Here is a 27,817-nt window from a genome sequence, read left to right as displayed (position 1 = left end):
TGCGTGAATGGAGGTCCACGTTCACATTGGAGCATGAGACACCTTTTTCATTTGTTTGGCATGAATTGGCAACCAAAACAAAGAAACAAAGCCTTCATCTTCAGCATCCAAGTCGTCTCCACAACTCAATCAATTCATCCAGTGTCTCATCTTACCTTTTCGTACCAGCTGGTTGGGTGTTGTGTATGACAGTCATCAAGCATGTCAAATCAAAGTGTGGCCAGTATCCGAGAGAGGGAGATTAAAATAGTTAAAGTGGTTTGGCCCACCCCAAACACCAGAGCCTCTAGAGGAGCCATGCCCTTCCCTGCAACACGGTACACCCATGCCACCAACGCACCTGTGAGGAGCAGTAGACAATTAAGACTATAATGATTGTGGAATATCAGTTAAAATGAAAAAAAAAAAAAAAAAAAAAAAAAAAAAAAAAAAAAAAAAAAAAACTCAGTTTCTGAAAATTATAAATGGATGATAAACGCATTAATCAATTACATTTTAGTACCAGAATATGCAACAGAATATGCAAATGTATATTCTGTCAACTTCAGAATTACCCTAAGGAATATAGAATATACAACCCCAAATCAGAAAAAGTTGGGACAGTATGGAAAATGCACATAATAAAAAAACAGAGTTTCTTACATTTACTTTGACTTTTATTTGATTGCAGACAGGATGAACCTGAGATATTTCATGTTTTATCTGCTCAACTTCATTTCATTTATAAATAAACATCCATTCCTGAATTTTAGTCCTGCAACACATTCCAAAATAAGTTTACCACTTGGTAATTTGCCATTCCTTTTCACCACACTTAAAAGACGTTTTGGCACCGAGGATACCAAGTGATTTAGTGTTTCAGCTTTTATTTTGTCCCATTCTTCCTGCAAACACGTCTTAGGATGTGCAACAGTAAGGGGTCGTCGTTGTTGCATTTTTCGTTTCCAAATTCTCCACACATTCTCTATTGGGGACAGGTCAGGACTGCAGGCAGGTCAGTCCAGTACCCGTACCCTTTTCTTCCACAGCCATGCCTTTGTAATGTGTGCAGCATGTGGTTCTGTATTGTCTTGTTGAAAATTGCATGAACGTCCCTGGAAAAGATGACGTCTTGAAGGCAGCATATGTTGCTCTAATATCTCAATGTACTTTTCTGCATTAATGCTGCCATCACAGAAGTGTTAATGACCTTTGCCAAGGGCACTGACACAGCCCCATACCATGACAGACCCTGGCTTTTGGACTTGTTGCTGATAACTGTCTGGAAAAAAAGACCTGGAATGCTGATTCATCTGATCACAATACAGCTTTGCTCATCAAAGACTCAGCCTTTTCTGGATGCTGCTTTTGTACCAAACCATGATTACAATCACCTGTTGACATCAGCTGTTTGGAATCACATTGTTATTTAGTTTTTTCACCTCATTACTAGCCCTAAATTGTACCTGTCCCAACTTTTTTTGGAATGTGTTGCAGGCCTGAAATGCAGGAATGGTATATTAACAAATGAAATGAAGTGAGCAGAACAAAACATGAAATATCTTGGGTTCAAACTGTCTGAAATCAAATAAAAGTCAAAGTAAATGTAAGGAACATTTTTTTTTTTTTTTTTTTTTTTTTTTTGCATTTTCCATACTGTCCCAACTTTTTCTGATTTGGGGTTGTACAACAATGTCTCCATTTAATATATATATAAATATAATATAATATAATATAAATATTATAAATAAATATAAATGCCCAGTGAGGATGCCCAGTGGGGATTGGGGTCATATCCAGCATTTCTCTACTCCCAGCTCCCTTGAGATCATTGACAAGCTCCTCCTGTGTAATTCTGGACTGACCTCACCTTTCTCAGAATGATTCTTACCCCACCAGGTGAGACCTTGCATGGAGCTCCAGAGCGAGGGCGATTGACTGTGATCTTGTATTTCTTCCATTTTCGAATTATCGCGCCAACAGTGGTCTCTTTCTCACGAAGCTTCTTGCTGATGGTCTTGTAGCCCATTCCAGCCTTGTGCAGGTCTACAATCTTGTCCCTGACGTCCTTTGATAGCTCTTTGGTCTTGCCCATGGTGGTCGAGAGATTTGAATGGAAGAAACTGATTCTGTGACAGGAGTCTTTTATACAGCGACAGGACTAATTTGTGTGCCTCATGGGCACATAACCGGTCTGTGGGGGTCAGAATTCTTGCTGGTTGGTAGGGGATCAAATACTTATTTCCCTTAATTAAATACAAATTAATTTATAACCTTTATTTAATGTTTTTTTTCTGGATTTTTTGTTGATATTCTGTCTCTCTCTGTTAAAATAAACCTTCCATAAAAATTATAGACTGTTCAAGTCTTTGTAAGGGGGTAAACTTACAAAATCAGCAGGGGATCAAATACTTATTTTTCCCACTGTACATGTTCTTGCAATGTTCTTACAAGGTTAAAAAGAGTCAGAAAAGAAAAAAAGATAAGAACATAGGTGAACCCTTCTAGTGATGTACAAAAAAAGGAAAATACCACTTAAAGAAAGAGAGCTACTGTATGAAAGCAGGAGTGTTGATACATACTGTTGATGACCCCTCCGATGAGCGTGGCAAGGAAGCTGGTGCTGATCAGAACCAGGGTGATGAGCCGGCCTCGCTTGTGTCTCTGTAACATCACACACATAAGCAGCCCCACAGCGCTATGCACAAACAGTGAGGAGAAGAGACACCACAGGAACACCCAGTACCACATCTCTGCAACACACATGCATACACATCATGAATAACACACTCCACCTTTAAAACAGCCTGCAAACTCTACTGTCATACTATAATACACACCGATCAGCCATAACATTAAAACCACCTCCTTGTTTCTACACTCACTGTCCATTTTATCAGCTCCACTTACCATATAGAAGCACTTTGTAGTTCTACAATTACTGACTGTAGTCCATCTGATTCTCTGCATGCTTTGTTAGCCCGCTTTCATGCTGTTCTTCAATAATCAGAACTCTCCCAGGACCACTACAGAGTAGGTATTATTTGGGTGGTGGATCATTCTCAGCACTGCAGTGACACTGACATGGTGGTGGTGTGTTAGTGTGTGTTGTGCTGGTATGAGTGGATAAGACACAGCAGCTACAGATACAGTTTTTAAACACCTCACTCTCACTGCTGGACTGAGAATAGTCCACCAACCAAAAATATATCCAGCCAACAGTGTCCTGTGGGCAGCGCCCTGTGACCACTGATGAAGGTCTAGAAGATGACCAACTCAAACAGCAGCAATAGATGAGCGATCATCTCTGACTTTACAGCTATAAGGTGGACCAACTAGGTAGGAGTGTCTAATAGAGTGGACAGTGAGTGGACACGGTATTTAAAAACTCCAGCAGTGCTGCTGTGTCTGATCCACTCCTACCAGCACAACACACACTAACACACCGCCACCATGTCATTGTCACTGCAGTGCTGAGAATCATCCACCACCTAAATAATACCTGCTCTGTAGTGGTCCTGTGGGGGTCCTGACCATTGAAGAACAGGGTGAAAGCAGGCTAAAAAAGTATGTAGAGAAACAGATGGACTACAGTCAGTAATTGTAGAACTACAAAGTGCTCCTGTATGTAAGTGGAGCTGATAAAATGGACAGTGAGTGTAGAAACAAGGATGTGGTTTTAATGTTATGGCTCATGATGCACATTTTATGGCTAAAATATGTGGACACCTGATGTTTCAGCCAACATGTTTTGCTAACAAAATATTATCCAGCATTGTGACAATAGTTTGGCCCTTTCCAGTTTCAGTGTGCCTTTACACAAATCATGGTAAGTTTGAAGTAAAACAACTCCAGTAGTCTGCACGAATTCCTGAGATCAACCCTGATAAACAAATTCGAGATGATTTTTTTTTTACTAAACAAAAATGTCCACAGACACACTACAAATTATTACGGAAACTTTTGGAAAAGAAACACACATCTTTGGACATCTTGTATACATATTTTAGTACTGTGGATGTTATTAAAAGGACAATATGAACAGAACAATCAGTATACCTTATTTTAGTTTGAAAATGTAATGAAAAGTTAATTTAAAAAGTCAATTTAAATAGTCGTTATTTGATCAATGCTGGCAGTGGTCATTTTAATTAATTTCCAACAAGTGCTTGCTGATATTTGAATTAAAAGCACAGCTGTGGATATCACACACATCAGCTCAATGTATGAGCAATTTCTGTAGCCCTGCTGTTAGATGCATCCCATCAGGTAAACATACTTTGAACAGGGAAACTATTATGCAATTAGAATAATAATAATAAACCACACATTTCAATCATAACCATGTTATCTATTGTGCATCAGTACGGAGCTGCTGGTTGTAAAATGCAAATAACTACAACCCCTGTATGGGAAATACAAATAAAAACATTGACATTTATTTCATTGCAGACAGTACAAACCCAAGTTATTTCATGTTTTGTCTTGTCTACTTCATTTTATTTGTAAATATAAATCCATTCCTGCATTTCAGGCCTGCAACACATTCCAAAAAAGCTGGGATGAAGTCAATGTAGGACTAGTAATTAGACAAAAAAACTAAACAATTGAGTGATTTTAGGTGCTGTCAGCAGGTGATTGTAATCATGATTTGGAACATAAGCAGTATTAACAAAAGGCTGAATCTTTGAGGAGCAAAATCTCAGTGTATATTTCTGCATGAATGCTGCAATCACCGAAGTGTAAATAACCCTTGCCAAAGGCACGGACACAACCCCATATCCCAACATACACTGTTGCTGGTAACGGTCTGGATGGTCCTTTTCATCTGTGATCTGGAGCACACGGCGTCCGTTTCTTCAAAAAAAGATATGAAATGCTGATTCATCTGACCACAAGACACGTTTCCACTGTGTGATGGTCCATCCCAGAGGCCTCCAAGTCTAACTTGACGCCACTTCTGGACATTGATAATATAAGGCTTCATTTTTGCACAGTAAAGCTTTAAGTGGCATTTGTAAATGCAACTCTTGTATTGTAGTGCTTGACAAAAATGGCCTAGGTAATTCCTTGCCCATGTGGTTATATCAGCTACTAATTTGGAATTAAACATAATGTTAAAATGTATGTATATTTAGGCAAATTTTAAAAATTAATGTATTTAATTTGATTGTTTTTATGTAATACTGGTGGGTAGGTGGCAATGCCATAGTTGAAATGCATTCTGGGAATTTACCATATTCTTGCATGTCTGTTATTTTGGGGGATTGGTGTGTTGTAAGTGCTATATGCATGTGTGAGGCTATTGTTAGTTCTTATGCAGCAATAATGAAAATACTTCTAAAATAAACAGCCATTGTGAGCTTGCTGAATTCTAGTAGGTTATTTGGGGTTAAAACCAGCCTTGGTGTCAGAAATGGGATCTGCTAGAAATTGACAGAGAATGAGATGTCAAAGCTGCTAACATGAGAGGAGCACAACTGACTTGAGTGTCAGTTGGAAAGCGACATCAGTGGTGGACGAGAGGATAATAATAATAATAATACATTTTATTTATATAGCGCTTTTCAAGATACTCAAAGACGCTTTACATAAGACAAATAATCAAAACAAATACGTACATACACCATACAAATCATAGTACAAAATCAAAATAGTACATCAACATCAAGAATAATTAAGATAAAAACAAAGAGAGCAGCATAAGACAGTTCATTAAAAATTAGCTAAATTATGAGAGAGAACAACAAATATAGAACAATTTCTTAAAATTAGACAGAAACAGGACAGATTTACATGCAATCAGGAAACTGAAAACTTACAAGTTTTAGGATCTAGGACTTCACATTTCTGTCGTGATCTAAGTATAAAAACTATTAAAAAGAATAGCAAAAATAAAAGCATTTATTTCGTGTTGTTACAAGTTAAATGCCATATTGAATAGATGAGTTTTGAGAAGTGACTTGAATTTGGACAGGTCAGGACAATCTCGTAGGTGTTTGGGGAGAGCATTCCATAAAGATGGAGCAGCTATGGAAAAGGCCCTGTCACCCCAGGTCCGGTGCTTGGTCCTAGAGGGTATGGACAGTAGGTTAGCCTCAGAAGAGCGAAGGCTACGGGAGGGAATGTGCTGATGGAGCAGGTCGGTGAGGTAGGATGGGGCCTGATTATGGAGAGCTTTGTGAGTGAATAGAAGAATTTTGAATTGAATGCGTTGAGCAACGGGAAGCCAATGAAGTTTTTGTAGAACAGGTGTAATATGATCACGGGAGCGAGTATGAGTAAGGAGGCGAGCAGCTGAATTCTGGATATACTGAAGTTTTTTTAGGATTTTGTTAGATGTACCATAAAGGATGCTATTGCAATAATCAATTCTGGATGTAATAAAAGCATGAATCAAGGTTTCGGCGGCAGAAAAGGAGAGTGATGGACGTAGACGTGCTATGTTTTTTAGATGAAAGAAAGCAGTTTTGGTGATGTGATTTACATGGCGGTCAAAAGAGAGGTTGCTATCAAAAATTACACCAAGATTTCGGATGTTAGAAGACGGAGACAAAGTGTCATTATCAATGGTAATTTGAAAATTTTTTGTGGTTTTTGCCAGGGTTGTAGGACCTACGATGATCATATCTGATTTTTCACAGTTTAATTTGAGGAAATTAGCTTTCATCCACAATTTCATTTCAGTGATGCAATTTGTCAGAGTGGAGTGAAGTTCAGTATTAATGGATTTGGAGGAGATGTAAAGCTGAATATCATCAGCATAGCAGTGGAAATGTAAACCATGCCGACGTATGATGTCACCAAGGGGGAGCATATAAAGAATAAACAAAAGGGGACCTAACACTGAGCCTTGGGGAACGCCTTGGGACAGTGGAGCAATGGCAGAACTACAATTGTTGATATTAACAAACTGTTGTCTGTTTACGAGATATGACCTTAACCACAAAAGGGCAGTACCAGTGATGTTGACAGAGGATTCAAGGCGGGACAGAAGAATGGAGTGATTAATGGTGTCAAAAGCTGCAGTAAGATCAAGGAGGACGAGAATATTAATTTGTCCAGAGTCTGAGGAAAGAAGAAGGTCATTTGTGACTTTGAGGAGGGCTGACTCAGTGCTGTGCTGGGGGCGGAAACCAGACTGAAATGATTCAAATAGATTATTGGAATTTAGGTGATCTTTGAGCTGTGAGGCAACAACACGTTCCAGTATTTTCGACAGAAATGGAAGATTGGAAATGGGCCGAAAGTTACTCATAATGTTAGAGTCGTTTTTTAAGTATGGGAGTAACAGCAGCCAATTTGAGTGATTGAGGGACTGAGCCAGAACTAAGAGAGGAATTGATTATCTCTGTGATAAGTGATGAGATAACTGGAAAACAACCCTTAACAAGTTTTGATGGAGCAGGATCCAAAACACAAGTGGAGCTTCGCATCCCTGTTAAGATCTCAGATAGGTCCAAATGAGACACAGGTGAGAACTGAGACAGAGGCTGGGTAATAAATTGAGATGAGATAGGCGGAGAAACAGAGATGACAGGGGAAACTGTCAGAAAATTGTGGATATTCTCAACTTTTGTTTGAAAAAATGAGAGGTAAGAGTTACACTTGTCAACTGTAAAGGAATTGGTAGTATTGTCAACTGGTTTGAGAAGTTTATTTATTGTGGAAAAGAGAGTCTTAGGATTTGTTGATCCAGCATGTATGAGTTCGGAATAGTAAGTGGATCGGGCTGCCGTAAGAGCGTCTTTGTAATGTTGAAGATAATCAGAATAAATCTGATAATGTACTGTTAGACCGGTTTTCTTATAAAGTCTTTCAAGCTGGCGTTTACGGGATTTCATTTGGTGAAGCTCAATTGTGTACCATGGTGCAGAATGACTAAATGAAACAAATTTGGTTCTCAAAGGAGCCAGCTCATCAAGACATGAGGCGAGTATGTCATTATAGTAATCGACAAGGTCAGATGAAGTACTAGACAGTACAGGACAGACAGACATCTTTTTAACAAGAGAATCTGAGAAAGCAGAGGGAGAGATATATTGAAGATTCCTGAAGGATATTTTACGTTTAGCTCTAGTGATGGGCCTAGTGACCTCAATGTCCATGATGATTGTCAAATGATCAGAGACAGTAAGGTCATGGCTGGACGGCTGATGAACTAGGACACCAGTAGAGCAGACAAGGTCAAGAGTATGACCTTTTTTATGAGTTGGAAAATGTATATGTTGTGTGAAATTAAAACACTGTAACAATTCCAAAAATTCCCTGGCAAATTTACAGTTGTTGTCATCAATATGGATGTTAAAATCACCCATAAGCAGTACAGAGGATGAGAGGGCACTAAGCTGGGTTAAAAAATCTGAAAAGTCAGAGAGAAAGGAAGCGTTTGGCTTTGGCGGACGATAAACTACAGCAGTGACCAGAGGAGTAGGCCCTGACAACTTGAAAGCCAGGTGTTCAAAAGAAAGAGCAGCAGGAAAAGACAAAGTGGTTATTTTAATATCATCCCTATAGACTGCAGCAACACCACCACCTCGCCCTTCCATACGAGGTTCATCAATATACGAGTATCCCATTGGCGTGGTCTGATTTAACGTAAAATAATCCAAGGGTTTATGCCAAGTTTCAGTGAGACAGAAAAAGTCTAGTTCACTGTCAGATATAAATTCACTAAGTACAGTACTTTTTGTGTTGAGTGAACGAACATTAAGCAATGCCATTTTCAAGTGGTATTGTTGTGTAGTTGGCTGTGAGGAACGAGGAAGAGAACGGAGATTTGCTAAGTCCACTCCGCGTTTCCCATCCCACTCCGTGGACAGCGTTGTCATGGAGACTACACCGCTACTGGTGTGCAAGGCAGCAGCGCTCTGATGACGTGTTTGCGGAGCGACAGTGCGCACGGCTGACCAGAAGGATGGAATAGCGTTACCGTTTCGAAGATAAACAAGCTTTCTCCGGGAGCCCCTGTGAATATAACGAGGCCGGCGAAGGAGTCCAAGCTGTTTGATGACTGAAATACACGATGGAGTAGTGCAGTTGTTGAACTTCCTCAGCTGGTCAACGGAATAGTTCAACATCGTGCCGATCCCAGGAAAACTCATCCACCGTTCACCACCGGCCGCAGACGCGATGTACAGTAGAAAGAACAAAAAGTATCAAAAGCACAAATAAAAGTATCAAAAGTAACATAAAAGAAATAGATCCACAAGGTGTGTAAAAAGATGAAAACGAAAAACGATAAAAATACAATAAAATACGGTAAAATACGGTAACGGTAGCGGCAGCCAAATGCGCCAGCGTCCACCATCACCATGGCAACACGCATGAAAAAAGGATGGCACGGCCCGAGGGAAGCAACATTGGCAGTGGACGACACAGTGGCGAAGGCTGGGGGTTTAGATACTCGACTGGCAGCAGGTGATTGGATGACTGCCAGCATGGATTTCCCTAATGGCATCCCTGTCCAATGTCATCTCAACACTGGACCAGCTAGCATCAACAACACAAAGCCTCTCCCTAAAGTATAAAGCTATGACAGCAGCACAGACTGGGCTTTGTACCACTGTCAGTTTGAACTCATGGCAGCAGCAGCAGGCTGGAGTAAGGAGGTCAAGGTTGTGCATCTAGCCTCGCTGGATAAAAAAGTGCTTTAGGCTCTCATCGACCTTTCAATGAAGCAGAGTGTAACATGGCAGCAGCTAACAGAAAGCTTACACTGCTGCTTTAAAGAGAGATAGTGGACGCCAGTCAGAAGAAAAGCTCAGCCAACTTGCTGCTGAAATTAAGAGTGCCATCAAAGAAGTGTACAGAGAGTTCCCAGAGGCACTTGCTTACTGTTCCTGCAGTTTAAAGAAAGGTGGCTGGGCACTTTGGTGCACGCAAAACATTGGTGACGCCTGGCAGAATGGCTTGTTGAGTGGGGAGCCATGCATATGTGGAGTGCTTTTGTCGTAAAAAAATGTGACATATGCACTGCTAAGAAAGGCCCAATTGGTCAGTCATGGGCACCCCTCCAGCGGCCCTCAGTGGAGCGGTTGGCAGTTGACACCTTGGACCCATTCCCCATGAGTGACCAGAAAAATCTGTACATTCTGGTGGCCATGGATTATTTCACCAAGTGGCCCAAAGCATATTCTATGCCAAATCAGGAGGCAACAACCATCATTGACTGTTTGCTGGACGGCATGTACACCAGATATTGTATACCAGCAGAGCTGCACAGCAACCAGGGACAAAACATCATGGCCAAATGAGTGAGCTCTGCATGTGATTGGGATCCACAACCCACACCATGCAGCTATGTCAATCACACTCACCACTCAGCTGGCTCTTTGTGAATTGCTGATTTCCCAATGTGACCGGGACAGACACCTTCAAATGTTGCTGTTGCCTATCACACAGCCACCAGCTGGAATACAGCGGCACTGATGATGGGGTGCAAACTCTGGACTCTAGACTTAAACAACACCCAACTATGTCATGGAACTCCAACAAAGAACAGAAATGGTTTACCACATTGCAAGACAACACAGTGGTAGGACACTTACTGTATGACCTGTGTGCCAAGGGCTATGAGTTCCAGTGTGGGGAACGGGTATGGGTCTTTAACCCACTCTGGAAATAAAGATAATTACCCAAGCCTACCAGCGATTGGACAGGACCAGTTACGGTTTTGGAGCGCTAGTCAGACATGGTATTTAAGATGGGGAATGACTTGTGTCAAAATGAAACGTCACCACAATCGTCTCACCCCTACCCCTAGGCAGAGATAGAGACGCACACGCACAGTGACTTCAGACTCGACTCGGACTAGTTTCAAATGATTCATGACTCATGAATCGCAAAAAATGACTCGTGACCAACAAGAGTCGCTAGTGTCAGCATGTGTTAACATTAGTTATGTGTGACAATTATATACTGTATATATACAGTATATATATATATATATACAGTATGTATATATATATATATATATATATATATATATATATATATATATATATATATATATATATATATATATATATATATATATATATATATATACAGTGTATCACAAAAGTGAGTACACCCCTCACATTTCTGCAGATATTTAAGTATATCTTTTCATGGGACAACACTGACAAAATGACACTTTGACACAATGAAAAGTAGTCTGTGTGCAGCTTATATAACAGTGTAAATTTATTCTTCCCTCAAAATAACTCAATATACAGCCATTAATGTCTAAACCACCGGCAACAAAAGTGAGTACACCCCTTAGTGAAAGTTCCTGAAGTGTCAATATTTTGTGTGGCCACCATTATTTCCCAGAACTGCCTTAACTTTCCTGGGCATGGAGTTTACCAGAGCTTCACAGGTTGCCACTGGAATGCTTTTCCACTCCTCCATGACGACATCACGGAGCTGGCGGATATTCGAGACTTTGCGCTCCTCCACCTTCCGCTTGAGGATGCCCCAAAGATGTTCTTTTGGGTTTAGGTCTGGAGACATGCTTGGCCAGTCCATCACCTTTACCCTCAGCCTCTTCAGTAAAGCAGTGGTCGTCTTAGAGGTGTGTTTGGGGTCATTATCATGCTGGAACACTGCCCTGCGACCCAGTTTCCGGAGGGAGGGGATCATGCTCTGCTTCAGTATTTCACAGTACATATTGGAGTTCATGTGTCCCTCAATGAAATGTAACTCCCCAACACCTGCTGCACTCATGCAGCCCCAGACCATGGCATTCCCACCACCATGCTTGACTGTAGGCATGACGCACTTATCTTTGTACTCCTCACCTGATTGCCGCCACACATGCTTGAGACCATCTGAACCAAACAAATTAATCTTGGTCTCATCAGACCATAGGACATGGTTCCAGTAATCCATGTCCTTTGTTGACATGTCTTCAGCAAACTGTTTGCAGGCTTTCTTGTGTAGAGACTTCAGAAGAGGCTTCCTTCTGAGGTGACAGCCATGCAGACCAATTTGATGTAGTGTGCGGCGTATGGTCTGAGCACTGACAGGCTGACCCCCCACCTTTTCAATCTCTGCAGCAATGCTGACAGAACTCCTGCGCCTATCTTTCAAAGACAGCAGTTGGATGTGACGCTGAGCACGTGCACTCAGCTTCTTTGGACGACCAACGCGAGGTCTGTTCTGAGTGGACCCTGCTCTTTTAAAACGCTGGATGATCTTGGCCACTGTGCTGCAGCCCAGTTTCAGGGTGTTGGCAATCTTCTTGTAGCCTTGGCCATCTTCATGTAGCGCAACAATTCATCTTTTAGGATCCTCAGAGAGTTCTTTGCCATGAGGTGCCATGTTGGAACTTTCAGTGACCAGTATGAGAGAGTGTGAGAGCTGTACTACTAAATTGCACACAACTGCTCCCTATGCACACCTGAGACCTAGTAACACTAACAAATCACATGACATTTTGGAGGGAAAATGACAAGCAGTGCTCAATTTGGACATTTAGGGGTGTAGTCTCTTAGGGGTGTACTCACTTTTGTTGCCGGTGGTTTAGACATTAATGGCTGTATATTGAGTTATTTTGAGGGAAGAATAAATTTACACTGTTATATAAGCTGCACACAGACTACTTTTCATTGTGTCAAAGTGTAATTTTGTCAGTGTTGTCCCATGAAAAGATATACTTAAATATATGCAGAAATGTGAGGGGTGTACTCACTTTTGTGATACACTGTATATATATATATAATTATTATTATTATAAATATTCTGCTCTCTAATAACGCTCCGGCCGTCTTAACCCGCAACGCACTCAATGGGTAAATGTTACAGCCAGCTTCCGGGGTAGTGATGAAACGTCGCTCCCTACTCCCTATACAGTTTAAAGTTCACTTCATTTGAACATTTTCGTTACCTTTGGATTGGAATCTCACCTAAAATGGTGGAATACCCCCTTTTTTGTAACAAATGCGGATTACATTCCTAATGGGACACACGGTTATACAATTAATAGCATCTGGAAGAACAAGCTAAGGTAAGCAGTGGTTATGTTTTTTGTTTTTTTTTGCTGTGTTTTGGATTTTGGCCGCTGGGCCAAATTGTGATTTATCGCACACTTTTGTTTTGCAATGAAAACAAAACGGATCAGTTTAAGCTTTTAACTTGAACTTTCTTGTTATGGAAATTACATTCATCTGCACAATGACTAGGGAAGTAAAGGCACTAAGTAAAACGGCAAAATACAGTCACTAATCTGTTGTTGTTTTTTATCTGAACTTACATATTATTTGTTTATTTCTACGCTACATTTCCAATATATATTTTGTGTGTTATATTGACTCGTGACTTGACTTGGACTCTAGCCTAAAGACTTGTGACTTGACTCAGACTCTAGCCTAAAGACTTGTGACTTGACTCAGACTCTAGCCTAAAGACTGTTGACTCGACTCGACTCATATTTTGTGACTTGTGAACATCTCTGCCCCTCGGCCCAGACAGAGAGAGCAGCCGAGACACCGAGTCAGAGCTACTGCTTCTGTGGTAGACACATCAGACACACTGGCACTGTCAAACTAGGACATTACAGCCCCACGGCCATTAAGCAAAATTTGGGATTTCCTTCTGACTTTGCTGACTAGCAGCAAAGACACACTGAGGGCTAGGGGCCACACCCACCTGACTCTAATTGAGGAGTGGGAACTTAACATCTTTTTGTGTGTCTGTTATATTGGGGGTTTGAGGTGTTATCTGGTTCTTGGCTACATTTAAGACATTTAAGCATCTTTACACTGCTGTATTTGTGTGCTCTGCATTCAGCAAGTGTCTGGTCCATCAGTTATGTTTAGGGATGTCCCGATCACGTTTTTTTGTTCCCGATACCAATCCCGATTATTAATTTTGATCCCGATCCGATACCGATTCTCAAACCGATACTTGTATTTTCTAGATATTGTCTAGATAAGAACTAGATAATACTGTTCACACAGTGCACACTTCAAGTACATTACAATTATTCAAATTAATCCAGTGTATATGTTTAACAACTAAATAGCTCTGCAGTGCTGAAGGGAAAAATGCTGCATCCAAGCTATTGCTTAATGTTTTTGTATTTTTACAAAATCAATCAAAATGAGTGAGATAATTAGTTTTACTTTAAACTTTACATTCAAAGAAAAAAAATGTTTAATGCAGTGATACACTAAAAATGAACGGAAATCTGTGTAGCAGCTTAACTTCAATATAAGAAAAAAAGTTACTTAAAAGCATTACAGTAAAACCTGAATACCAAAATAAAATGGAAAGGCTCTTTTGTTATGAAGGAAAGCCAGTTTTTAAAGTGCTTGTATTGTGACAATGGTTTGATGGACGTTTGTACACGAAGTGAGTGTTTTGACCCTTTAGGCCTTCCATAGAACATGAAATAGCGTGCTTGACTCAACTGTCGGCTATTCGGTACCATAACAGAAGAAGTTAATAAAGTGTTCTGCTCCCGACAATATGTGAATATACTGTGCATTTATTTCTTTATTAAACGAGTGCATCACTACGTTGTTTTGTAAACCGGTGTGATCCTTAACTCACACACACTCTCACACATGAACGCAGCTCTGCTACTACCGCCTCGTGAAACGCTTACACTGCAGAAGTTACACTTCACTGTTGGACTTGTTTTACTTTTCAATTTAAAGTATTTCCACACAGCGGACATGCTGACGTAACACAAAAGATCGGGATTAAGATCGGGTTTAGTAAAGCCGATTCCGATCAATTAAAAAAATGCCTTGATCGGCCCCGATCCCGATCTTTGAGATTTCGGGACATCCCTAGTTATGTTTTGACAATTGAGTACATTGTCCCAGTTTGGATACACACTGAACATGGAGGGCAACAGGCTAGCACATGCCTTATAACATAGAGCCTCCACTCTTTCCCTCATTCTGCTGCTATGACCATAAGATTGGAGTCATCTGGTCGTCCCCCCTCAGACACAACCATTTGAGTGCCTGACCAGGCTGGTGTTACCTCAGAAACTCAAGTTCAGACTTAAGCCTTTGTTGCATTGCATTACACAAAAGTAATTGTAATGGTTATTTAAGTACTTTTACCATTTAAGGTGTTTTTTTAATTTCTTAAAGAATTACTGGAGCTCTGCATTGCTGTCTGTTTGTACTCACACAGCAGGAGAGAGAAAAGGACTAGGCACAAGGGCCTGTGCAGTGGAACCAAGGCAATACAATGGCAATACAATGTGCCCATGCACTGTGCACTGCCAGTCTGTGCCAGTCTCAATACTACAATTGTATCATGAAGCCCTGTCATTTGTCTGCCCTCTTTAATGCCCAAGTCACACCAGAGAAGTATTGATGTCGGTGCAAATGCTAATTTAAAAGGATTAAAGGACCATATACACTGATCAGGCATAACATTATGACCACTGATAGGTGAAGTGAATAACTGATTATCTCTTCATCACGGCACCTGTTAGTGGGTGGGATATATTATGCAGCAAGTGAACATTTTATCCTCAAAGTTGATGTGTTAGAAGCAGGAAAAATGGGCAAACGTAAGGATTTGAGCAAGTTCGACAAGGGCCAAATTGTGATGGCTAAACATCTCCAAAACTGCAGCTCTTGTGGGGTGTTCCCAGTCTGCAGTGGTCAGTATCCATCAAAAGTGGTCCAAGGAAGAAACAGTGGTAAACCGGCCGACAGGGTCATGGAGTCACCAGTTTACCACTGTTTCTTCCTTGGACCACTTTTGGCACAAGTCCGATCCATAGAGGCCCCACCTCACAACTTACGGGAGTTAAAGGATTCGCTTCTAACATCTTGGTGCCAGATACCACAGCACACCTTCAGGGGTGTAGTGGAGTCCATGCCTCGACGGATCAGGGCTGTTTTGGCAGCAAAAGGGCGACCAACACAATATTAGGAAGGTGGTCATAATGTTATGCCTAATCGGTGTACATTTTACAATTGATAAATTTTATTATAAAGAATTAATAAAGTGCTACAGAGATGGTTGTCTATCTAACAGGTTCTACACTAAACTTTTGGAACTCTTTCAGAGTTACCACTGGATTTCAGCCATATTCCCCCTGAGACACAGCCAATCATATCTGTGTAAATGTCTGACTGGCAGACAGAATCAAACTCCAGATCTCAGTGGTACTGTGCTGGCGTATTTCACCCATTTTCAGCATCATTAATGCTGAGGGATAGACACACATTTTAAAGCAATATATCACCATGGCCTCCCAGTAGGAGTGTGCAGGTGCTAAACTAGCCAGTCTGCAACCTGTCTCTCATTAATAATGTGTAGTGTATTATAGAGCACAATGTACAGCAGACTGTTGAGCAGCTGAAGTGTTATATCAAGCAATGGCATAAAACACTTTTACAACAACCACAGTTAGTGTCCCTAGTTCCCGAGTAATTACTAAAAATTGATGCAACAATGGTAAATGTGGAGGCAGGCAGAGGTGACCAGAGGTAAAAAGCAAAGAAATCTTAAATAGCTACTTTAATCTAGAATGTTTTACAAGCATGCCCATATCAGAAGATCAACCATCCAGGCAGCACTCACAAATCACGCCTTTATGGTCACTCCTTAGTAAAAGGCACATGACAGCGGGCTTGGAGTTTGCCAAAAGGCACTTCGAGCACTCTCAAACCATGAGAAACAAGATTCTCTGGTCTGATAAAACCAAAATTGAACATTTTGGCCTAAATACCAAGCGTCACGTCTGGAGGAAACCAGGCCCCATTTATCACCTGGCTAATGCCATCCCTACAGTGAAGCATGGCGGTGGCAGCATCATGATGTGGGGATGTTACTCAGCAGCTGGACCAGGGCAACTAGTCCTGATAGAGGGAAAGATGAATGCAGCTAAGTACACCGAGATCCTTGAAGTAGACCTGCTCCAGAGCGCTCTGGACCTCAAACTGGTGTGAAAATTTACCTTCCAACATGATAACGACCAGAAGCACACAGCCAAGAGAACAAAGGAGTGGCTTCAGAGAAAGTCTGTGAATGTCCTTGAGTGGACCAGCCAGAGCCCAGACCTGAATCCAATCAAACATCTGTGGAAGGAGCTGAAAATGGCTGTGTACCGACGCTCCCCATCCAACCTGACGGAGCTTGCAAGAATATGCCAAGAGAAATGGGCAAAAATGTCCAGAAACAAGTGTGCCAAGCTCGTAGCTTCTTTCCCAAGACGCCTTAAAGCTGTAATTGCTGCCAAAGGTGCGTCAACCAAGTATTAGGCTAAGGGTGTGTACAGATATGTAACCCCTAAATAAACCCCTACATTTTCTAAACCCTGTTTTCACTTCGTAATTATTGGTGATTGTGTGTAGATGCTTGAGGCAACAAAAGATCTCAATCTATTATAGAATAAGTCTGTAACATAATAAAACGTGAAGAAGGTGAAAGGGGTGTGCAGACTTTCTGGCTTGACTGTAGATTCATTAGTATTATAAAAGAAAATGTAAAATTTACAGTATGTTTACATTTACAGCGTTTAACAGATGTGTTTATCCAAAGTGACTTCTGACCATTTACACTGTGACCATTTACACTGTGACCATTTACACACACACACACACACACACACACAATGGTAAAACTGTGTAACTAACTCCAAGTTCTTTAAATGTCTGATTTTTGATTGTCTTGCTTCCAGTCACTGTTAAACTTGCAAATATGGCATTGACTGTTAATAAACTTCTGCTCAGGTGTATACCAGCTTTGCACACAGCATCTATAGGTGGTGTCATACCAGCCATGACCCTAATCAGGATAAAAAAAAAAGAGAAAAAGAACAAATAAATGTATTTCTCAGAAATTCTCGCATATTTAAACACTTCTGAAACAGCTTGTCCATTAGCATGGGACTAAACTCTGTTTAGTCAGGGAAACTGGTATGTTTGACATGTCCATGAATGGCCTGTGTAAACATCATGGACCAGTGAAAAGTTAACAAAGCCGCTTACCATGCATGACGTTAAGCGTATCTGTGTGTGCTTGTTCATGCAGCATGCTCATGACGCGCCACAACAAAGGCTTTTATTTACGTCGACTTGGGAGGCACATCGTGCCAGGGCCTGAGGGCTAGCAACAGACACCACGGCTAAACAATTTATATCTAGTCTAGACACAGGAAGGCTGTGTAATTAATTTCATTTTAAATAGACATACTTGTAATATTTACAATTACACCAATCAGCCATAACATTAAAACCACCTCCACGTTTCTACACTCACTGTGCGTTTTATCAACTCCACTTACCATATAGAAGCACTTTGTACTTCTACAATTACTGACTGTAGTCCATCTGTTTCTCTACTTACACTTGTAGCCTGCTTTCACCCTGTTCTTGAATGGTCAGGACCCCCACAGGACCACCACAGAGTAGATATTATTTGGGTGGTGGATCATTCTCAGCACTGCAGTGACACTGACATGGTGGTGGTGTGTTAGTGTGTGTTGTGCTGGTATGAGTGGATCAGACACAGCAGCACTGCTGGAGTTTTTAAATACCGTGTCCACTCACTGTACACTCTATTAGACGCTCCTACCTAGTTGATCCACCTTGTAGATGTGAAGTCAGAGACGATCGCTCATCTATTGCTGCTGTTTGAGTTGGTCATCTTCTAGATTTTCATCAGTGGTCACAGGATGCTGCCTACGGGGCGCTGTTGGCTGGATATTTTTGCTAGGTGGACAATTCTCAGTCCAGCACAGACAGTGAGGTGTTTAACAACTCCATCAGCACTGATCCACTCATACCAGCACAACACACACTAACACACCATCACCATGTCAGTGTCACTGCAGTGCTGAAAATGATCCACCACCTAAATAATACCTGCTCTGTGGTGGTCCTGGGACAGTCCTAAAAATTGAAGAACAGCATGAAAGGGGGCTAACAAAGCATGCAGAGAAACAGATGGACTACAGTCAGTACTTGTAGAACTACAAAGTGCTTCTATATGGTAAGTGGAGCTGATAAAATAGACAGTGTGTGTAGAAACAAGGAGGTGGTTTTAATGTTATGCCTCATCTGTGTAAGTACAAATTAAAGCCCAATCAGCAAAAATTACAGCTGTAGATCTTTTTCATTACATTTCTTTTTGCACATCAGACTGGACACCAAGCATCTGTAAACTCTCATCTTCAGACCTCTCCACAGATGCTCGATGGACTTTGACTGCAGCAAGTATGTGTGACATATCCGTAAATGGCCTCTGTAAACATTATGGAACAGTGCAAAGCCGGCTTGCCATGCATGGTGTTAAGCATTCACGTTCATGCATCATACTCATGACGTGCCATTGCAAAGACCAGCAGTCACTTAAGGTAGGCAATCAGAGACATGACCCAAAGTCACTCCAGGGTTATTTCTGGCTTTATGCTTTGTTTCATTGCCGTGGTGAAAATTGGGTTTGTGCAGTCTCTGGAGGAGGATGTTCCTGTATTTGACTGCATTTATCCATCCATCAATTCTTACTTGCTTTCTCTTCCTGCTGCTGAGAAGCATCCCATGGCAGGATGCTGCCACTATAATGTTTTACTGAAAAGATGGTATTAGCCAGTTAACATGCAGCACCTGTTTTTCCTTCCATCTTGTCACTCTACTATAAATTTTACAATTGATAAATTTTATTATGAAGGATTACTGAAGTGCTACAGAGATTAATGTCTTTCTAACAGGTTCTCCAGTCTCTGCACAGAACTTTTGGATCTCTTTTAGAGTAACCATTTGATTTTACTTGATTTTCATTTTTCTTTTAATATATTTTTTAAACTCTAAAAACATGTTCCCATTTCCTCATTATGACTGAAGTGTAGACTAATGGGTAAAAATGGCAATTTCCATTCAAAATCAAATTCACAACACAATAAGGTGTGCAAAAGTCAAGTGGTCTAAATACTTTCTGAATCCACTGTATGTGTTGTTAGTGACAATACAAATTACACACAAAAATGTTTCAGCATGTAATTTAAAGGCAGGATTAGTTTAAGTTTTTATGAGGCAAATGACACATATTTCAAATTATGTACATTCATTTATGCACTGTGTTGCATAAATTATCACGCCCATTGTAAGTTCAAATATCATATAAACGCCCAGCGTTAAACCAACAATATTTACTACAATTTTTTAATAAATTTTATCCCCTTTTCTCCTGATTTTAGCGTGTCCAATCTATACCCAATTGTGTTATGTTTCCTCTCCACTGGAGCTGACCCCCGCCCTGATTGAGGAGAGCGAGACTGTCAACCCCCCCGACACGTGCGCAGTAGCCAACTGCATCTTTTCAGCTGCATGAGGCGAGTTCATATGCCGATCAACTTTGTGCATGGACAGCCACACCCTGATAAGCATTATTCCACGACTCTGTGCAGATGCCATCAACCAGCCAGCAGAAGTCATAATTCACTCAGTTATGAGAAGTATCCGGCTTGTCCTACCCTATGAACAACAGCCAGTCGTTGTTCATAAAGCCACCCAGCCCAGCTGGATGGCAGAGCTGAGATTCAATACAATGTATTCAAAATCCTACCTCTGGTGTGCTAGTGTGTTTTACCGCTGTGCCACCTGAGCGGCCTATTTACTACATTTTGAAAAGGTTTTTGTGTGCCAAGCCTGTGTAAAGAACAGTGGACGTTTTCTGCCACATATGTGTTGAATATTACATTACACAAAGAAGATCATTTTATCATGTTGGGATGTATGTACCAAGACATATTCTCCATATAACATAAGAAAGAGTCATATGGTATCTGGTACCAGGACATTACCAGCAGATTCTGTGATGCTACAAGATGGATCACCCGCCCTGCATCTGAATGTCCTGCATCTGAATGTCAATATGCCTCATCATGTCTGCTGCATTGGACATGCAAGTTCTTAATGGGTTGTCTTAATATTTTGGCTCATCAATGTATATCTAGACCCTGCTACACAAGTTTACACCATAAGAGGTCCTTAAGGTCTTCAATGTGTGAACTGCAGTTAATCTGAGTAGACAACAAATAATAAGTTATGGGACACAGTATTACAAGTATGGATATGAGCATCTTTAACTGATATACCTTCATATAACTTTTCAATGGCCATATAGGAACATGCAGCACACAGCACACAGCTATTTGAGGTAGTGGTTTTTTGAGCATAATCAAACTGCCACCACAAACTTCAAAGCATGGTCTCTACAAGGTCATTCTACAAGTTGTGAAGGACTTGCCTGGCGTTATTTTTCACATGGAATAAAATACACAGATGAAAATTGCCATAGGTGTGAGTGTGTGTGTGTGTGTGTGTGCCCTGTGATAAACTTTATATATGTGTATGTATGTATGTATGTATGTATACACCGTGTCTACACTTACTGTCCATTTCATAGAAGCACTTTGAAGTTCTACAATTACTGACATGTTGGCTGGATATTTTTGCTAGGTGGACTATTCTCAGTCCGGCACTTTGCCAACATACTTTTGTAAACAATAACAAACACAATAGATACTATGTTACCTCTAGCACTAACAGGCTTTTTATTTATGATATCTCCACATTCTGAACTAAATATGCACCATATGGCCAAAAGTATGTGTACACAGTTCCTAAATATCCATTACATTACATGGTGCCAGTTTGGGAAAGGGTGTCTCTGTGCATACAGCAAGGTCCATAAAGGCAAGGTTTGACAGGTTTGGTGTAAAGGAAATGGAATGTCAACAGTGAGCCAGACCCTCTAATCCAAAATGACTCACTCACTCACTTTCTTAACCGCTTATCCAATTAGGGTCACGGTGGGGTGCTGGAGCCTATCCCAGCTTTTCAATGGGCGCAGGGCACACAGTAACACCCTGGGCAGACACAAACACACACCCATTCACCTATAGGGCAATTCAGTGTCTCCAATTAACCTGACTGCATGTTTTTGGACTATGGGAGGAAACCGGAGCTCCCGGAGGAAACCCACGCAGACACAGGGAGAACATGCAAACTCCGCACAGAAAGGACCTTCTTGCTGTGAGGCGACTGCTATAATCCAAAATTAGTGCCCCACAAATGTTCTTTTGACTGATTTAGTAGAGGCTGTTATAGTCAAGGAGGGGCAACCTGGTTTATGGAATATTCAACAAGCTCTGTCCAATGGCCATGTGACCAAAAACCTTATACAATTATGATACTGTCATTTTAAGACTGCCTAGCTGAAAAAACTGAGAGCAAGGTTAGAACACAAAGACAGTAATCCTTCGTAGGGTGACACACACATACTGTATATTTACTTACACATGGGGCAATTTGAAGTAATTTAAAGTACTACAGAAAAAACACTGTTCACCAGACTAAGTTTTTAACACTGAAATAACGACTGTTCTTTCTCAAGAGGGATTTCACTACAGTAATTATCACTGCAGTGTACGTTCTTTTGCATGCTAATGCTAAGCTAACGCTGCTCAGGATTCACAACGCAATACACAATCAGCTGACGGATTTTAACCATGCTGATCTTAAATCAGTCATGCCACAGTTTAACAAAAACATCCAGTGTCCCACAAGAGAGAGAAACATTCTGAATCCATTGTACACAAACACTCAACAGGCAACACAGCAAAAGCATCTGAATCCTGTCAGACCAATTTCACTGAAACTAACCCTAGTGTAGAAACCCCTGATCTGCAGGACCAGGCCAGGTATGACTACAGAACAAACCGATCCAAGGTTTGAAGCTGCAGTCTCAATGGCACTTCATACGGCATTGACACACCTGGAACAATCCTCACATCCAATGTGAGGATGTAGTTTGTGGATTTTAGCTCTGCTTTTAACATATACTGATCAGCCATAACATTAAAACCACCTTTTTGTTTCTACAGTACACTCACTGTCCATTTTACCAGCTCCACTTACCATACAGAAGCACCTTAGTTCCAATAGTTCTACAACTACTGACTGTAGTCCATCTATTTCTCTACATACTTTTTTAGCCTGCTTTCACCCTGTTCTTCAATGGTCAGGACTCTCCCAGGACCACTACAGAGTAGGTATTATTTAGGTGGTGGGTCATTCTCAGCACTGCAGTGACAATGACATGGTGGTGGTGTGTTAGTGTGTGTTGTGCTAGTATGAGTGGATAGGACTCAGCAATGCTGATGGCGTTTCAGTAAGTAGTTGTAGAACTACAAGGTGCTCCTATATGGTAAGTGGAGCTGATAAAATGGACAGTGAGTGCAGAAACAAGGAGGTGGTTTTAATGTTATGGCTGATCAATGTAATTCCTTATGGTCATACAATACGGGAACTTTGGTCTGGACAGCTCCACCTGCCTCTGGGTTATGGACTTACTCACAGACGACCACAATGTATCAGGATTGGAAACCACACCTCTTCCACTCTTATTCTGAACATTGAGACCCCACAGGGATGTGTGCTGATCAAGCATGACTGCACCCCCATTCACCCCTCTAACAGCATAATAAAATGTGCTGATGACACCACAACAGTTGGCCTTATCTCAGATGACGATAAAAGAGCTAAAAGGAATGAGGTAGAATGTCTGGGTAAGTGGTGCTAAGTCAGGTAAGTGGTGTGTTAGTCTTCTTTAGGAGACTTTAGGAGACCAGAGAAGCCACCTCCCTCTCTACATTTCCAAAGAAGTAGTGGAACAAGTGAAGAGTGTGAAGTTCCATGGAGTCCACATAACCAACAACCTTACATGGTCCTCAAACACCTCAACTCTCTCAAAAAATCTTGGTGAACTTCTACCACAGCATCATCTCCCATTGCACGAATGTGTGGTACTTCAGCTGCACAGTACCAGAGAGGCCGTAGAAGGGCATCAACCCAGCAGAAGGACCGGTAAATGCTACTTTGTGAAAGGAGTAACAGGACACATTGTCAGATCCCTATAAAATGACCTTCAGTGAGCTAGTGACCAAACAGACTTCATTAGGGTGGCAGGAGGGCCCAACATCATCTAGTAGTATCTGTGCCCACAGCCCAGTGCAGATTCACCCACACCCAGAGCACATGTGACCAACATGAAAGTGTCTGAAGACGTCATGGTGAATGTTATGCTGCCTGCAACATCATCCAGCATGAACAGTTTGGTGGTGGGTCAGTGATGGTCTGGGGAGGGCCGCACAAACCTCCATGTCAGACCTTACGCTGGTGAAGTGGGCCCTGGGTTCCTCCTGGTGCAGGGCAATGCCCAGCCTCAGTGTGTAGGCAGTTTCCTCATGTTCCCTAGACCTGAATCCAATTGAGAGGTTCTTTGATGTTATGTATCAGTGCATCCAGTGTCACCAAGTACAGTCACAAACCGTCCAGGAGCTCACTCATGCCCTGATCAGAGGGCACTCATGCCCTCAGAGAAAGCCCCAGGACAGCATCTGGCATCTCATCAGCATCTGCCATCTCATTCTGCCTAGATGTTGTCAGAAGTGCATACAGGCATGTGGGGGCCTGAGTCACTATGATGAATTTCATCTATAAACTATGATAAAATTCACACACATTGAATCAGATCAGCCCACGATTTTGAATCTAGGCCTCAATACATATGCTATTTAGAAGCTAAAGTCTTGTATCAAGCCAGAACGGGCTCCTCCTCCAGGAGCCCCGGGTTCCTCCCACAGTCCGAAGACATGTAAGTTAGGTGAACTGAAGGTACAACATTGCATGTGATAGTGTCTGACATTGAACTTAAAGTGATGAATCATTTGTAACCTGTAACTCCCTGTTCTGTCATGAATGTAACCAATGTGTAAAACAGGGTGCCAGATACCTGCTAATGGCTACTTCCTTCTACATGTGGGGAACCCAGAGGTGGACATGGAAACTCCTTACAAATTGTGAACAGAGTTGTGGATCAAACCCAGATTCCCAGGACCTGTGTTGCTGTGAGACACACTACCAGCTATTAGTCCTCAAAACATGCACATGCTCACTCACTCACACACACACACACACACACACACACACACACACACACACACACACACACACACACACGTACACTGTACGCCTACAGTTGAAGTTTACTAGCAAGCAACTTTACTAGTTTATTAGCAAAGTACACTGTTTTGGCAAAAGTATGTGGACACCACTTAGATAGTACGTATGAGGTTTGAGGTCAGAGCTCTGAAGTTTTACCACAGCATACTCTTCAAACCAAAAGTCTTTGTTTTATTTTTTAACTGCATTTTACAAAATGTTCTGATTCCCCGAAGATGCGGTTCGTAGTACACTATTCAATAAATTGTAATACAGCAATATACACCGATCAGCCATAACACTAAAACCACCTCTTTGTTTCTGCACATTGTCCATTTTATCACTTTACCACTTACCATATAGAAGCACTTTGTTTTCACTTTATGTTTTACAATTACTGACTGTAGTCTATCTGTTTCTCTGCATGCTTTGTTAGCCCCCTTGCATGCTGTTCTTTAATGGTCAGGACTCTCCCAGGACCACTACAGAGCAGATATTATTTGGGTGGTGGATCATTCTCAGCACTGCAGTGACACTGACATGGTGGTGGTGTGTTAGTGTGTGTTGTTCTGGTATGAGTGGATCCGACACAGCAGCGCTGCTGGACTGAGAATAGTCCACCAACCAAAATATATCCAGCCAACAGCGCCCCATGGGCAGCGTCTTGTGACCACTGATGAAAGTCTAGAAGATGACCAACTCAAACAGCAGCAACAGATGAGCGATCGTCTCTGACTTTACATCTTCAAGGTGGACTAGGTAAGAGTGTTTAATAGAGTGGGCAGTGAGTGGACACGGTATTTAAAAACTCCAGCAGCGCTGCTGTGTCTGATCCCAACTCATACCAGCACAACACACACTAACAAACCACCACCATGTCAGTGTCACTACAGTGCTGAATGACCCACCACCCAAATAATACCTGCTCTGTAGTGGTCCTGGGAGAGTCCTGACCATTGAAGAACAACATGAATGTGGGCTAACAAAGCATGCAGAGAAACAGATGGACTACAGTCAGTAATTGTAGAACTACAAAGTGCTTCTATATGGTAAGTGGAGCTGATAAAATTGACAGGAGGTGGTTTTAATGTTATGGCTGATCGGTGTACACAATGGGCAGGTGTGGCTGCTGGTTTTCGCCTGTTTCCACTTGTTTAATAGTATCAGTTCTATCAAGTGAATGGCTTGCCTGGTTGGTATGAAGCCAAAAGGCCCCTTGTAGATAATAGTGGACACCCCTGGGATACAGCAAGGTGTGTGCTGTAGCATGTTCTTCCCATATCTGAGTGGGTCTTCAATCACCTTCCAAAAACATCCCAGTAGGTGAACATGCCAATATGGCTATTTCATATTGACCCTAGGAGTAAGTGATTGTTTAAGTGGATTGGTGCGCTGTCCCAAATGGGCTCATGTCTCACGCTTAGTGTTTTCGGGAGGGACCGCCACCTCGACCATTATCAGAATAAATGAAAGAATGAATGAATGAATGCTCTAAATGCTACATATATCTCTAATAGATTAATCATTTAGCATTAGAGATCAGTATTGTAAGATTATTTAGGTTATAGAGATAACGCGCATCCAGCTGTGCGTGTAGATCATACCGGCAAGCGGCACGACTATGAATGAATGGATGAGAGAAGGGATGAATAGAGGAAACGCATGGCGAGCACATTTCCCCCCGTTTACACCACATACCTGTGAAGTGCTGCAAGGTGGGCACGTTCCCCTTTACCCACAGGCTCAGCACCCCCTGCACGGACAGATTAATGGAATAATCCCTGTTCATGGTTCCGCCGCCGCCGATGCCAATCGGGTTCGTGCCCCTCTTCATCAAATGGCTAAACGGATCTGGATCTGGATGAAGGCGATGGGGCTGGCATGAGGAGCCTAGGTTTACCCCCCTCTTTCAGCGCTGGTGACTTTGCATGGTCTAACGGTGTCCGGTCGCAAAGAAGCACCGTTGTTCGGTCTCTTCATACCGGGGAGTACCGGCGGCTGCTTGGGGGCCATGTTGGCTACAGCAGCGCAGCTCATGCATCGCCCTGTCAGATCACTATCTATTAGTGATGGGTCGGTCGCGAACGATCCGGCTCTAAGAGCCGGCTCTTTAAAGTGAACGACGGGATCCGGCTCCTTTTTTTCCGGTTTTTGTTTTCTGTCAAACCCGCACGTGATTGGTCAAGATACGTGGTGGCGTTTGTGTGTTTACACTGAGCAGGAGGGGAGGGGTTACACACACATACACACACACACACACACACACACACAGAGACAGCGTGCACACGAACAGGAGGGAGAGAGAGAGCGAGAGAACTCGGCGCTTTACACAGCCAGACATTACACGCTGGAAAGGTGAGGAAAATGAGTGAGAGGAGACATAGTAAAGTTTGGACACGAGAAGCCCCTTTTACAGAGAAGTTCAGACCCACTGGGAGACCAAGTGTTCAGTCTACCCACATCTTATACATGTGATGGCACATAGACTGTGTATCTGTCCCCTCAGAGAGAATCTTTTTTTAACAGGGCAGATCATAACAGAAAGGAGAAACAGGATCAAGCCATTAAAGATGAGCTCCTTGGTTTTTCTGAATGCCAATCTTCACTAAATACTTACAAATACTGTCACCTGGATGCTTTCACCTGGATTTTCTTTTAGTTTTGCACATTTTCATTTATATTTTGTTGAGTGTGAGTGATGCTTCGTTGATGTTGTGTTGTTTCACTCTAGATGCTTGTTTATTTTGTTTTGTTTATTAGGATTTTAACGTCACGTTTTACACTTTGGTTACATTCATGACAGGAACATTCACCTCACTTGCATGTCTTTGGACTGTGGGAGGAAACCGGAGCACCCGGAGGAAACCCAC

The 27,817-nt window shown here is 41.8% G+C and overlaps 1 protein-coding gene across 1 annotated transcript; it reads right to left on the bottom strand.

Annotated features, from left to right (window-relative positions):
* Positions 1–209: 209 nt before the first annotated feature.
* On the bottom strand, positions 210–26,988 carry tmem170b (transmembrane protein 170B). Its single transcript, XM_062985747.1, has 4 exons — positions 26,886–26,988; positions 26,646–26,804; positions 2,562–2,732; positions 210–340 (listed from the first exon to the last, which is right to left on the bottom strand). Exons 1-4 carry the CDS (start codon positions 26,986–26,988, stop codon positions 210–212), a joined length of 564 nt encoding a protein of 187 aa, XP_062841817.1.
* Between the last annotated feature and the right edge of the window lie 829 nt (positions 26,989–27,817).

The sequence above is a fragment of the Trichomycterus rosablanca genome, chromosome 2, assembly GCF_030014385.1.
Source record: "Trichomycterus rosablanca isolate fTriRos1 chromosome 2, fTriRos1.hap1, whole genome shotgun sequence".
NCBI lineage: Eukaryota > Metazoa > Chordata > Actinopteri > Siluriformes > Trichomycteridae > Trichomycterus > Trichomycterus rosablanca.
The sequence above is the reverse complement of the archived record's forward strand: the minus strand, read 5'-3'. Positions and strand labels throughout refer to the sequence as shown.